The sequence below is a fragment of the Esox lucius genome, chromosome 5 (genome assembly GCF_011004845.1).
Source record: "Esox lucius isolate fEsoLuc1 chromosome 5, fEsoLuc1.pri, whole genome shotgun sequence".
Classification (NCBI taxonomy): domain Eukaryota; kingdom Metazoa; phylum Chordata; class Actinopteri; order Esociformes; family Esocidae; genus Esox; species Esox lucius.
This window is the reverse complement of record NC_047573.1, coordinates 24,123,445-24,137,625: the sequence shown is the minus strand read 5'-3', so window position 1 is coordinate 24,137,625 and position 14,181 is coordinate 24,123,445. Positions and strand designations below refer to the sequence as shown.

The 14,181-nt window shown below is 43.8% G+C and overlaps 1 protein-coding gene across 6 annotated transcripts in view; it reads right to left on the bottom strand.

Moving 5' to 3' along the window:
* The window catches only part of LOC105021318 (SH3 and multiple ankyrin repeat domains protein 1), a 62,955-nt gene that overhangs the window by 10,027 nt on the left and 38,747 nt on the right, over positions 1-14,181 (bottom strand). For 5 of the 6 annotated variants that reach the window (XM_020046702.3, XM_029119859.2, XM_034292179.1 and 2 more), the window contains 12 exons: positions 14,021-14,098; positions 13,714-13,780; positions 12,946-13,124; positions 12,626-12,759; positions 8,634-8,785; positions 8,374-8,487; positions 7,877-7,955; positions 2,395-2,477; positions 2,066-2,190; positions 1,734-1,872; positions 1,557-1,637; positions 1,184-1,195 (listed from right to left, as the gene is read on the bottom strand). In XM_020046702.3, coding sequence (XP_019902261.3) covers positions 1,184-1,195; positions 1,557-1,637; positions 1,734-1,872; positions 2,066-2,190; positions 2,395-2,477; positions 7,877-7,955; positions 8,374-8,487; positions 8,634-8,785; positions 12,626-12,759; positions 12,946-13,124; positions 13,714-13,780; positions 14,021-14,098 — 1,243 coding nt within the window. The remainder of the gene's footprint in view (positions 1-1,183; positions 1,196-1,556; positions 1,638-1,733; positions 1,873-2,065; positions 2,191-2,394; positions 2,478-7,876; positions 7,956-8,373; positions 8,488-8,633; positions 8,786-12,625; positions 12,760-12,945; positions 13,125-13,713; positions 13,781-14,020; positions 14,099-14,181) is intronic. The other variant, XM_029119858.2, reaches the window with a different exon arrangement.

Genomic DNA, 14,181 nt, shown 5'->3' with positions numbered 1-14,181 from the left:
TGTAACAGTATTACAGACTGCTATCCTAACCATCACTGTAACACTATCACAGACTGCTATCCTAGCCATCACTGTAACAGTATTACAGACTGCTATCCTAGCCATCACTGTAACAGTATGACTACGAGCCTGCTATCCTAGCCATCACTGTAACAGTATTACAGAATGCTATCCTAACCATCACTGTAACAGTATTACAGGCTGCTATCCTAGCCATCACTGTAACAGTATCACAGAGTGCTATCCTAGCCATCACTGTAACACTATCACAGACTGCTATCCTAGCCATCACTGTAACAGTATTACAGACTGCTATCCTAACCATCACTGTAACACTATCACAGACTGCTATCCTAGCCATCACTGTAACAGCATTACAGACTGCTATCCTAACCATCACTGTAACAGTATTACAGACTGCTATCCTAGCCATCACTGTAACAGTATTACAGACTGCTATCCTAGCCATCACTGTAACAGTATGACTACAAGCCTGCTATCCTAGCCATCACTGTAACAGTATTACAGACTGCTATCCTAACCATCACTGTAACAGTATTACAGGCTGCTATCCTAGCCATCACTGTAACAGTATCACAGACTGCTATCCTAGCCATCACTGTAACAGTATCACAGACTGCTATCCTAGCCATCACTGTAACACTATCACAGACTGCTATCCTAGCCATCACTGTAACAGTATCACAGACTGCTATCTTAGCCAAAACTGTAACAGTATCACAGACTGCTATCCTAGCCCTCACTGTAACAGTATCACAGACTGCAATCCTAACCATCACTGTAACAGTATCACAGACTGCTATCCTAGCCATCACAGTCACAGTATGTCAGACTGCTATCCTAGCCCTCACTGTAACAGTATCACAGACTGCTATCCTAGCCATCACTGTAACAGTATAACAGACTCCTATTCTAGCCATCACTGTAACAGTATTACAGACTGCTATCCTAGCCCTCACTGTAACAGTATCACAGACTGCTATCCTAGCCCTCACTGTAACAGTATCACAGACTGCTATCCTAGTATCACTGAAAGGTATAAAAATAACACAAATTAATACAGTACATACTTCAAACACCGATGAAGACAATGATGATTTGGTGATGACAATGATGTGGAAGAAGACGACCATGACTATGATGTCCCACAATGTTTTCCCACCTTTCTCCACTGCTGGCCATCCATTTCATTCAGCAGATAAAGAGGAAATAGAGTAGAGGAGATTGTGTACCATTGCATAATGTGAGTTTCCACAACATGAATGACTTCACTGTAAATTGGCAAACAATCATTTCAAATATATACATTTCATATTTATCTTCATAGTCCTCCTAATTTAGGCATTGGTAATAAAAATAAATTATCTTACCTATACCAGATATCCAAGGGTCCCTGTGTCAACTCACTTAATTTTTAATGGACATCTTCAATTAACGTAATTTCTATGTTTCAGAACTCTAAAGTGAACAATTGTTATCCTGTCCTGTTCTTCCTGTTTTTTTGGGTCCTCAGTGCTCCTTTTCCAATGTCTTACCCATGTCTTCCAGCTCTGATGTCATCGATTTGGAGCGCAGTGCAATTGCAGGAGGAGTCAGCCTCTTAGCCTGTTGGGGGACTGCCAAGAGAGAACCAAATGTACACTTACCGCTTATTACTGTGTTATAAACATGAATTGAATTATACATTGCACATGACAAGCTAAAAGGTCTACCTTTCTTCCTGGGGTTGGCCTCTTCCATCTCTGGGTTGCGGGCCACCATGACAACCTTCACCATGAGGGCGTTGCCCCCTTGTCTGATCATGTTGACCACCTGCCTGTGGCCCACCTTGACCACATTCTGACCGTTCACCTACAGACATGGACATGCAGGCAGACATACACAAGACAACACCGGATGTCAACTCAACCTTCACCTAGCATTCTACAATATAGAATTAATTAAAAAACCAATAAAACATTATTTCTAAGTGATTAAAAAAGACAGTCCCATGTTGTTCCAGGTCCTAACGGTCATGATAATGAGCCTTCCCAGGGTTCCATACCTCAATGAGGAAGTCCCCCATCCGTAGGCCAGCCCTCCAGGCCACGCCCCCCTCATCCACAGACTCCAGGTACTGCAACGCAGGGAATGCTGGGGTCGGGGTGAACTCCTCTATAGGAGTCTGAGCTGCAGGGAACAGGGCAAGAAAAACAGGATGTCGCTGGATCTAATGGAAGTGATGGAGTGTAAAAGTAGGGACGGAAAAGACATGCCAATATGACAAGAAACACAAGGAGTGGACGAGCGACATGTACAGGAATAGAGGACCGTGGAATCTGCAAGATACTGTCAGACATCTGGGGGGATTTCGGAGGACAGCCACTCACTCACCTTTGGCTCCCCGAAGCACAAAGCCAAAGCCCTCATTGTCTTTCTTCTGCAGGAGCACTGTCTTCTCCTTAATGATGTAGTCACTTAGTGAAAATAAAAGAGGGCGGGGGGAGTGATGGAGAGGAAAACAGAGGGAGAGAGGAAGCGAGAGAGCAAGCTATATGACTTTTTTAGCAACAGAAAGTCTCATTGTCATGCAAATAAAGCATTTCTGAGTCTGGGAGACAGCTATACTGCATGGCATTATGAAATCACACTGCACCAAAAGACCAGGGCCTTGAGGTCTGTCATAAAGAGACCCGAAATGTGGGTTGGAGTCTGTGTGATGATGGGCAAAGGAGTGTACTGGAGAGACCTTTCCATAATCCAGCATAATGCTGACTAGCACCAGGAAACACATGGGAATCTACAAGACAAATGCTGCCTAGATTACTTAATGGGAATGTTGTATATATGCATCCATAATGTTGTGTCAGCTATTCTCAAGTTTTCACTTTGCCAGCTAGCTAACTTGGCTACATTTCCTTGGACTTTTCCAATTTCTATACGTGACGTTTCATAAGATCTGCAGATATGGATTTATATGTGAGCTGCAGTTTGTCATCCCTTCACATAATGAGGCTGACTTATTGTCGAGACAAAGGGTTGACCCATTACTGCCACAAGTGGATTTTTCTTTCCGTGAAGACTGACACAGCCATCTTGTTATGAGATAGCAGTGGAGTTTTAGGGCTGTGGACCAGAGGTGGTCATGCCATTTCACTTCTCCATATCCATGTCTTGGACCACTGTTTCTTGTCAGATTTACGGCTGCATTTAAGTCGTTTTCCCTCCACATACTCAATAGCGGCCATGTTCTGTATTCCAAGAATAGCTACTCAGATTTGAAGTCTCAATCACCGACAGCCGGCCAGATCTCAGTTCACACTGTTTTACGAGCTCAGCGCATATACTTTAGCCTTAGACTCCACAGACATACGACATATCTGTTCATTTAGGTATCAAATTCTACACAGCTTGCAGGCTCTCAATTCATACAGTTTTGCAGCTCAATTATGTTGCCTGGCTTTCCAGTCCCAGTACTGCATGACTTGGGGTTTAATCCATTGGGTTGAAATCCCAGCATTTTATTCCGGAGCTGCCTTCTCTGCATTAGCTGCTTGAATAAACTCAATCTAACGCGGCCTCCAATCAACTGTGCAAATCCACCAAGGTACGACACGGCTGAGGAAGAGTCCTTTCTTTCTGGGAGTTGCTGAACTTGGTGTGCAGAGGCAATACATGGGAACCATTACAAAGCTGAGGAGACAACAGTTAGCTGTTCTCATCCCGAGGTCTGCAGATTACGTTGTCCCTTCCATCCATCCCTTGCGCGCCGCCTCACAGTCAATGTTGCTGTTTCGCCAACGCAGAAAGCCGCCTTCCATCCATCTGCTCTTCACACTTCATTCCTTTTTCTTGCACCCTGTCTCCTTTCACGCATTCCCTCTCAAAGGATAAAATCTACATGTAGCATTGTGATCAGCCGGCTGATTGCAATCCACTAGTGTCTGGGAACTGTATCAGTCTATTCCCCAGGCAATGGAGGGTTAGCTATGATACTGTGGTCCTTTGTAATATTTTGTACCATTTAACCATTTCATTCCTGTTCACTTATTTTAGACAGGACTTCATATTTGATGTGCATGTTGGCTGTTTGGACTTAATATAAATTAGAACAGGGATAATAAAATTAATTGGTCAAACCCAATATCACGTATGAGAAGTAGACTAAAGTACAAAAATGTAAAGTTTGAAATTACACTTGAATTAAATTAATGAGAATTGTTGACTACAACTATCAAACTACTAATTATATTGGAAATAATCAAAAAACAAATGTGGTGCATATTAATGTTATGCTATCATTCTATTTATCATGAACGCATTAATTTGGGCAATTTATTGCAATTTGTATTTTCATCCATATCACCCAGTTCTAATGTGAACTAACCATAAGCCAGTGTGACTCTCATAGTGGTCACAGCAAGCCACAGAAGCCAATAAGATTTCTGTACCCTCCAGGTTTATGGTAACCTAAATGATTACAGTATACAACAGGTTTACAGTAGTCTTCAGGTTTACAGTAGTCTTCAGGTTTACAGAAGCCTACAGGTTTACAGTAGCCTACAGGTATACAGGAGTTTACAGGCTAACAGTAATTTACAGGTTTATAGTAGTCCACCGGATTACAATAACCTATATTAGTCTACAGGCTTAAAGAAGCCTACAGGTGTACAATAGTTTGCAGGCTTACAGTAATTTACAGGTTTACAGAAGCCTACCGGATTACAATAACCTACAGGATTACATTAGTCTACAGGTTTACAGTAGCCTACAGGTTTAAAATACCCTACAGGATTACATTAGTCTACAGGTTTACAGAAGCCTACAGGTTTAAAATACCCTACAGGATTACATTAGTCTACAGGTTTACAGAAGCCTACAGGTGTACAGTAGTTTACAGGCTTATGGTAATTTACAGGTTTACAGTAGCATACTGGATTACAATAACCTACAGATCTACAGCAGCCTACAGGTTTGAAGTAGCCAACTGGTTTACAATACCCTACAGGATTACATTAGTCTACAGGTTTACAGTGGTCTACACGATTACAGTAGCCTAGTGGATTTGAGTAAGCTATACTGTAAGCATGCGCCCTCCCTCCTGATTCCTGAATCATCGTCAGTTGCTTCCACAGAAATATACAATCAAAGCAAGATGTTAGTCATACAGTCAGAAACATACTCATCTTATACTGTACGTACATTTACATACATTCATTAAACAAGGAGACACAAGGACACCTACATCCAGACCCAATCTAGGAATACACAGAGATTAACTACTCCCACAACGACACTCAACCACAGTGACACAACACTGATTGTGCGCTAGCACCCACTTAAACACTGAAATTAAGGAAACCACATACAAAAAAAAAAACATTTAGCATATTCACTATTTCTGTTTTAGATACAACAATGTCATCATTTCACAAATGCCCATTTATGAAACAAACGAATGGCACACACCATTTAGAAGGTATGGCAATGTACAGCTCTAAAAATCGACATACATAATAGCCATCAGTGGTACCACTAAATGAGAGAACAGAAATCAATGGAAATGGTGACACAAAATTCACACAGGCTGGGAAGAAAAGCATTACAACATGCTTTTAGATTACACTCAGAGAATACATGAGAGGGGAGACAGAGATAAACATCCTGCAGTCAGAGCCTCCATGCAATAACCACTACTGTCACACACAAACGTTCACACGCACACTGGAAAAGACGATTTTAGACACACACACGCACAAACACACACACACACACACACACACACACAAACATTTATATTACACGCAGACACGCACACGCAGTACATAGCTTGTTAATCCGCCTTTCAAATCCACGGCCTCTCTGTTGCATCTACCTCTCCCCTCTCTCCATTGTCCTCTCCTCACATCCATAGCCAGGCAATGAATGGGGAAACAGCCGCTACCTGTAAATGAACCACACGCTCCTGTTTCTGGGGCCCAGTGACGGCCACGAAGAAGAGAGGGAGAGAGAGAGAGACAGATCTCTCTCTCCGCATCCCCCCATTGCCATTTCCCCCCCTCCGCTCCTCCACCCCCTCCGCTCCCTCCGCCTCTCGGTCTTCCAGCGAGAGCAGCGCTAGAGAGAGCCGCGAGAATGGAGAAGGATGGGAAGGGAGAGGGGGAGACCGAGCGCTGGCCTAGCTCGTCTGCACCCCGCATGCTTAAGACGGCGCGGAGGGGAGGAAGAGAGAGAGGGAGATAGAGGGAGGAAGGGAGGGAGGGAGAGAGAGAGAGAGAGAGAAAGAAAGAGGCAAGTAGGAGAGTGAGAAGGACAGAGATGGTTGTCTGCGACAGGGAAGAGTGAGCGCGGGAGAGCGGCGGGAGCGCACGCTGGATGTGGGAAAGTGAATGGGGAGGGACAGGGAGAGATTGGTGGTTTAGCGTACAAGAGGCTAGAAAAAGGGGTGATTTAGCAGGTGGGGTAAGGGGAGATGGCGATAAAGCCACTGGAGAAGAATAACAGGCAGGAGGAATGGTTTGTTTATTCGAGCAGCTCACCGACTGGCGAATTCAGAAATCAGTACGGCTGATTTCCACTCCAGAGAGATTTCCTTATCAGCAGATAGACACACACGCACATAACAGTGGGCACAGCATTCACACAGCTACCAACGAAAACCAGTCACCAGTGCTCGTTGGCATTCTCCCAAACCCATAAATGCAGAGGGCAGGAGCTGCCATAGTTCTGGACCTGGCTCTGGTTCAAAATACCACCGGATTACAATCGGCAGCAGAACCATCACCGTATTACACATTGTCTCTCTCTCTCTCCACGTCATTCACTGTCTGAGTCACTGGTCCGTTATTCACATAACCAAATGCCCAACCTGTATTATGCTGAGTGACTTTGCGACTGATAGAAAAGATACAGAAGTGCTTCTAAGCGTCAGCTATAGGCTGTAAGCCTAGTACCCCCGGGGGCGTGGAGTCCCTCCGAAAACACTTGCCGATTGACCGAACGAACACTCATCACCTCCAAATCCCTGTGAGTCATCGTCGGGACATTGTGCCTCGTGCTCGAACACTCGCAGACACACGCAGACACAGAGTACTGTTTGCCCTTATGATGCACAGCACAACTGCAGCTGCCAGGGGCTGGGCTGCATCTTGACACTAGCGGATTAGACAGATGCAATGGAGGATATGGAAACGTCAATGTTCATAATTTCTATTTTTTACATTCATTTTTACATGGTGAAAACAACCACCCATGAAAACGTATTTATATCGGGAGGGTGAATGGTCAATTGAGGGAAAGTTGGGCTCCTTTTGACCTGCAAAAGGCCTACACAAGAAAGAGTCAGGCAATTTATTATGCTAGAAATATTATGTACAAGAAATAGGAATGAACTGGTGTTTCCTTTAGTGCCCTCAGTGCTTGCATGATCTTAATACAGCTGAACAACAACAAAAATAAGCGGGTGCGAGCACACTCACACACACATTTACTCAGCTATCTAAATTAGGACTCAAAAGTTGATTTCCCTTTTAAAAAATCCTGCTTTCTCTAATCCTATCCCCTTAATGTTACCCCTAACATTTTTTCTATGACCAGAAAACATTCCCATAAAAACCAGATTCCACTGGTTTACCTACACATTCAGGTTCAATCAGTAAGTATTGTCTAATCTTACTTTATAGGGCTGCAGGGCATGATATACATTTATAAAATGTTAGCATGCTAAGCAAGCCCCTATCCTCTTGTCATCCCATTCCCTCACAACTCCTCCAGCCATTAAACCAGGTGACCCAGGGGGTCAAAATGACATTGGGTGAGGTCGTCCATCCATAAATCTAGTCCACCATCAGATGACTGGCTTCAGGTCCAGTCTTACCTGGGGCCGTCCACGCCGTCATAGGCTCCCACGGTGACATTACGAAACAGCTTTCTCTTTGCTTTCTCGCTTCGAGACTCTGGAACACAGGCACACATTCACACTCAAATGGCTGCGTGTTTCGGGCCGTCCTTATGTTCCATTGGTATGCACATGTGTTTCACTTGTGTTGGCTGTGTGTTTCGTGTCTCTGTGTCCTGTGCCAGTCTCTCCGACACATAATGGTCCAGTTGGTCTGGGCGGTGCCGTGTCATTACTGGCGCTGAGCGGGTGGGATGCGTGGCCCACCGCTTGTAACACTGCCAGGATGTCCTGCAGTCAATAGAACGCTAGCAACTGAATGAAGGTAAAACATGAGTCATTCAGCAGATGCGGGGTTAGCATCTGTAGAGGGAATTTAGGTCGGTGCTCGTCTGAGCTGGTGTGATGCAAGTATGATGCCTTGGTGGGTGTGCGTGTAGTATTTGGTTTCTGTGGGGTTGGAAGTGTTTTCTCACCTGATCGATTATCCTTACTGGTAGGACCCACCTCCTCCACGCAGTCTGAGGGGAACCAGCCTGTACGACCTTTCACCGTGCCCTCCCAGAACCCCCCCTCTCCCACGCTCACCACTATGAGAGAGGCGGTGGAGAGAGAAAGAGGGAAAAACGCGAGAGAGACAGAGAGATGAAAGAGAAGGGGAGAGCGGTGAATCACGACTTTGCCGTCGACTCAGTGGCACTCCAGAGAACAGCTCTCTTCTCTGAATCGGTCTCACCTTTGACTTTGTCTCCTTTGCTGATGCTGAGCTCTTTGTCTCCGTGGGCGATGTAGGCCCTGGTGGCCACATAAACCCGCCCAGGGACCGCGGTGTACATACGCCTCATCTGAGCCCCCGTTGGCCCTCCACCACTGACCGCTGAGGTGGCACTGCAAGGGGATAGACAGACACAGACAGAAGGACACACAGACGTAGACAAACAGACAGACATAGAAAGACACAGACAGAGGAAGAAGAGCCCCTGTTATCATATTGCAGAACAGCTGTTGCAACACATTCGTGGAGATGGGGGAGCAACTGATGTCTGAGGACAGTGTTGCACTATTGGAATGTAGCTTTTAGAGCCTTTAATGCTGTCAACAGTACATTTGCTGAGGACAACCGGTGAAGACTTAGTAAATTGTTGGTATTCAATAGAAACAGTGGCCCTCATTCATAAAACCCTCTCAGAAAATATCTCAGATTCAAGCATGGGGAGAGACTTATGATCATCTCCAAGAGTGATTTACGAAACTGTCGTACCTCCTCAAAATGAGTGTAAATGTTATTGCAGATTGATCAATTGGATAAAGCCGTGAACATGAGAACACCCAGCACCCGTCCTTATTTACATATGACACACCCATAATTTATGTGGAAGTGGCAATCATCAACCTATAAACTGACAGCTTTCAGCATAAATCATCTAAAACCGCTAATTAGCCATTCGTCATTCTCCATGAAAAAATCTGTGCGGTCACGGAATACTCTTTTGCGTCTCAGCCCAGAGCCGTGATCCTTCAGAGCAGCAAGCTCTGATGTTATTAGGCAAACTGCTCAACACACAACCACTGGTTTATTTATACTCTCACGAGTGGATTTAAGACCGGCAAGCTAATCAAGATGCCAGCCACTGACAATATAATGACCATTTATAATCTGCAAGTACAGTGGATAAAAAAAGTCTACTCACCCCTGTTAAAATGCCAGATTCTTGTGATGTAAAAGAATTAGACAAAGATAAATAATGTCAGAACCTTTTCCACCTTTAATGTGTCCTATAACGTGAAAATTCATTTGAAAAACAAACTGAAATCTTTGAGGAAAAAAAATTAATAAAAAATCACAATAACCTGGTTGCATAACTGTGCACACCCTTAAACTAATTATTTGTTAAAGCACCTATTGATTTTATTACAGCACTCAGTCTTTTTTGGTAGGAGTCTATTAGCATGGCACATCTTGATGTGACAATATTTGCCCACTCTTATTTGCAAATGCACTCCAAATCTGTCAGATTGCGAGGACATCTTCTGTGCACAGTCCTCTTCAGATCACCCCACAGATGTTCAATTGGATTCAGGTCTGGACTCTGGCTGGGCCATTCCAAAACGTTAATCTTCTTCTGGTGAAGCCATGCTTTTGTGGATTTGGATTTGTGCTTTGGGTTGTTGTCGTGCTAAAAGGTGAACTTCCTCTTTATCTTTTTAACGGACGACTTAAGGTTTTGTGCCAAAATTGCCTGGTATTTGGAACTGTTCATAATTCCCTCCACCCGGACTAAGGCCCTGGTTCCAGCTGAAGAAAAACAGCCCCAAAGCATGATGCTGCCACCACCATGCTTCACTGTAGGTATGGTGTTTTTTGCGTGATGTGCAGTGTTGTTTTAACGCCAAACATACCTTTTGGAATTATGGCCAAAAAGTTAAACCTTGGTTTCATCACACCATAACACATATTCCCACATGCTTTTGGGGGACTTCTTGTTTGTATTTGCAAACTTCAGTTGGGCTTAGATGTTTTTCTTTGTAAGAAAAGGCTTCCGTCTTGCCACCCTACCCCATAGCCCATTCATATGAAGAATACAGGAGATTGATGTCACATGTAGCACACAGCCAGTACTTGCCAGAAATTCCTGCATTTCCTTTAATGTTGCTGTAGGCCTCTTGGAAGCCTCCCTGACCAGTTTTCTTCTCGTCTTTTCATCCATTTTGGAGGGACATCCAGTTCTTGGTAATGTCTCTGTTGTGCCATATCTTCTCCACTTCATGATGACTATCTTCACTGTGTTCCATGGTATATTTAATGCTTTGGAAATTCTTTTGTACCCTTCTCCTGACTGATATCTTTCAACAATGAGATCCCTCTGATGCTTTGGAAGCTCTCTGTGGACCATGGCTTTTGCTCTGAGATGCAACCAAGAAAATGTCAGGAAAATCCTACAAGAACATCTCAAATGTAATTGTGATTAATCAGAGTCACTTTAAATGATGGCAGGTGTGTAATGACTTTTGTGTGTAATGAGTTTGAATGTGATTGGTTATTTATGAACACAGCCACATCCCCAGTTATTGGAGGGTGTGCACACTTATGCAACCAGATTATTGTAAGATTTTTAAAAAATGTCCCCCTCGAAGATTTCAGTTTGTTTTTCAATTGAATTGTTCACATTATAGGTCACATTAAAAGTGGAAAAAGTTCTGACATGATTTATCTTTGTCTCTCTTTTACATCACAAAAACCTGGCATTTTAAATGGTGGTATGTAGACTTTTTATATCCACTGTATATTGATACAATATAGGCATGTGTCTTTGCAAGTATATTGATACTGTATAGGAAAAGCAAGGCAAGTTTTTTGGTCTAGCAAGCGGATTACATACACAAAGATAATTCAAACCTTACAAACACATGAACAGCAAAACTAAGAAAAAAAATGCTGCATGAAGTGAATGGAATAAATAATATATTAATAAGGTAGTGATACATTATTTAATATTTTGATTTGTTTGTATGTGTTACATTCCTTGTCATCTTATTTTATTTGACCTATTATTACTATAATTGTGGTTGTTGTTGTTACAGAAGCTTCTATGATTGTTGTTTTTCGTGATAATGAGGGTCTTATGGCGAATCAATAAGGTTAATGCGAATTATCTTATTTTATCTATGCACAATACCACACATGTTTTTGGCGAAAACACTTTTAAAAATGTGACAATTCATTAAAAAAAGTAATATCTCATGTACATAATTATCAAGACCATTTGCCACTGCACTCTGAATGTAACTCACATGCATCACTAAGTAACTCTCCGTAGATCACAGAGATTTGACACAATTAATTGTGACAAGGCATAGATCTGGGGGAGATTTAAAAAAAGAAAATTGCTAAAGCATCAAACATTCCCAGGAGCACAGTGGGCTTCATCATTTTGAAATGGAAGAATATGGAACATCTCTTAATATAACTGGCCGTTCAACCAAACTAAGTAATCGGGCAATAAGAGAACTTGTCAGGACATTTGACTATGCAGCACACTCATCAATCAGAAATGTAATGTAGAGTGATTAGACGGAAACCACTCCTCAGTAAAAGGCATACAACATACCACCTGAAGGACTCTGAGAGCATACGGAAAAATATTATTTGGTCCGATGAGACCAAAATCAACATATTAGGCCTGAATTCCATCTAGTGAAAACATGTCAGCGCTCATTGCCTGGCTAAAACCATGGCTACTGTGAAGCATGGTGATAGGAGCACCATGCTATAGAGACGTTTCCCAACGGCAAGGACTGGGTGACTGGTCAGGGTTGAGTAAATGATGAACGGAACAAAATACACAGAGATCCTCTGAGAAAGCCTGATCCAGAGCATGTGCATGAACACAGAATGGAGTGAGAATTCCTCTTTCAGGACAACAACGAACCCTTAGCACATGGCAAAGACAACGCAAATCCAGGTGCGCAAATCTGGTGTGCAAAGAAGACTCAGGTTTGAGTCTCAGGTTTGAGTACTTTTTAGAACTGCCAAAGGTAGTTTCTTATTTGTAATGAATTGGCACAAATAAAAAATGGGGTATCGTGTGTAGATTGATGACAAAAAAGAGATACGGTCTATGACTAAACTAAATGTGAAGAAGTGTAGGTGAACAGATACTTTCCAAAGGCTTTACGCGTATTACGGAACGGACGTGATGGTGTTTTCTCTGCGTACTGTGTCCTCACCCCTGTCGGCCCCGTTGTTGTTTCCCTTGCCGCCTCTCCTCTGTGTCACTGTGTCCTCCTCTTCCTCGTGACGGGGAGCGAGTGCGTGCCCTGGGACTGCTGGAGCTCCTCACACCTACAGAAGCCCTGCGGCCCTAGAGAGATAGGGGAAAACACACACACATATTATGTAATTACGTAGGCTGAATTATATAATTGTGTTGACACTCACACCCAAACACACAATCTATTGGTTAAGATCCAAGAGTGACTATAGAGTGTTACTCCCTGACACACAACACAGAAGTCTCTCTGCCTCTTCACCGTCAGCCTCTATGTACCTGTCCAGGGCCGGGATTGGCCCCAGCAGCCTTGGTGCGTGGGGCCATGGGGTCAGGCAGGGTCATACTGTTATCACTGTTAGCACGCAGGAAGGGGTGGGGCTGGGCCATGAGGAGAGGGAGCGTGCGGGCACTCTCTCCTCGTTTGGGAGCGTACTTTGGGGATTCCAAAAAGGGCACTGAAAAAACAGGGTGGGGAGGGGGGGGGGCATCATGGGAGAGAAAGAAAGGCAGAGTGGGAGAGGAAGGAGAGAAGGTAAGATACAGGGGATGGGAGGAGAGTGTAGTGTAAGGGGTGGTGGGCGGGGGCAGAGGGAGGGAGGGAACATTTACAACAGTTTAAACAATGACCATCAAGACTCAAGAGATTCAGACGCAAAGCAACACTGAATGCCACACACTTGAAAACCGCACACAGCCCTGAAACTGGGCCAGCTATCATAGAAAGGGTCACACTAAGGTTAACAGGCCACCTCTGAACCCACGCAGTGCTAAATCATTTGTCAGACGTCTGCACGCTAATCCCACACAAAACATTAAATGTCCCAGTGTGATGAAACCACTTCAATGACGACAAAGACAACGCATCGCGAGGTCACAGGTAAACCGGTGACGCAGAACAGTCATACCAAACAAGACACTGCAAGGCTGCAAGGCGACTTATAGAAGAGAGCAGGATGGACCTACATTAGGGACACTCGCGCAACCAAAACTCCCCGCCAATCACTTCCTGGTGTGAAGAGTGTCGTGTGGAGGCCCACCACTTACCTACGTCGGTATCTCTGTGGTTTTTGATGATTTCCCCGATTTCAAAGTGGCCCGACATTACTGCTACCTTCAAGACACAGACACATGTACGCGCAGAACAACAATTAAATGTACTGCAACAGCCCTTAACCCCTTTCCCTCCAGTACAGGGACAGTTCCTTAAAAAAATAAAACACCCAATTGAATAAAGGCTTTGCTAATCTTACTCGATATTCAACTCAAAGCTTTATTTACGTATAACAACCATGATTTGGTTTTGCATAGCCGGAGGAAGGAGGGAAAAAAAAGAAGACGTTTTTGTTGATACCTGAAAGGGGGTTTGTCCATGCTTGTTCTTCATTTCCTTATTGGCCCCTCTGTAGAGCAGAACACGAACACAGCTTTCCTATTAGGACCGAAAGACAGCCACTGTTTGACTTGATTCAGGATAAAAAACACTCACATTGTAGTTACTTTAAGTTAAGTGTG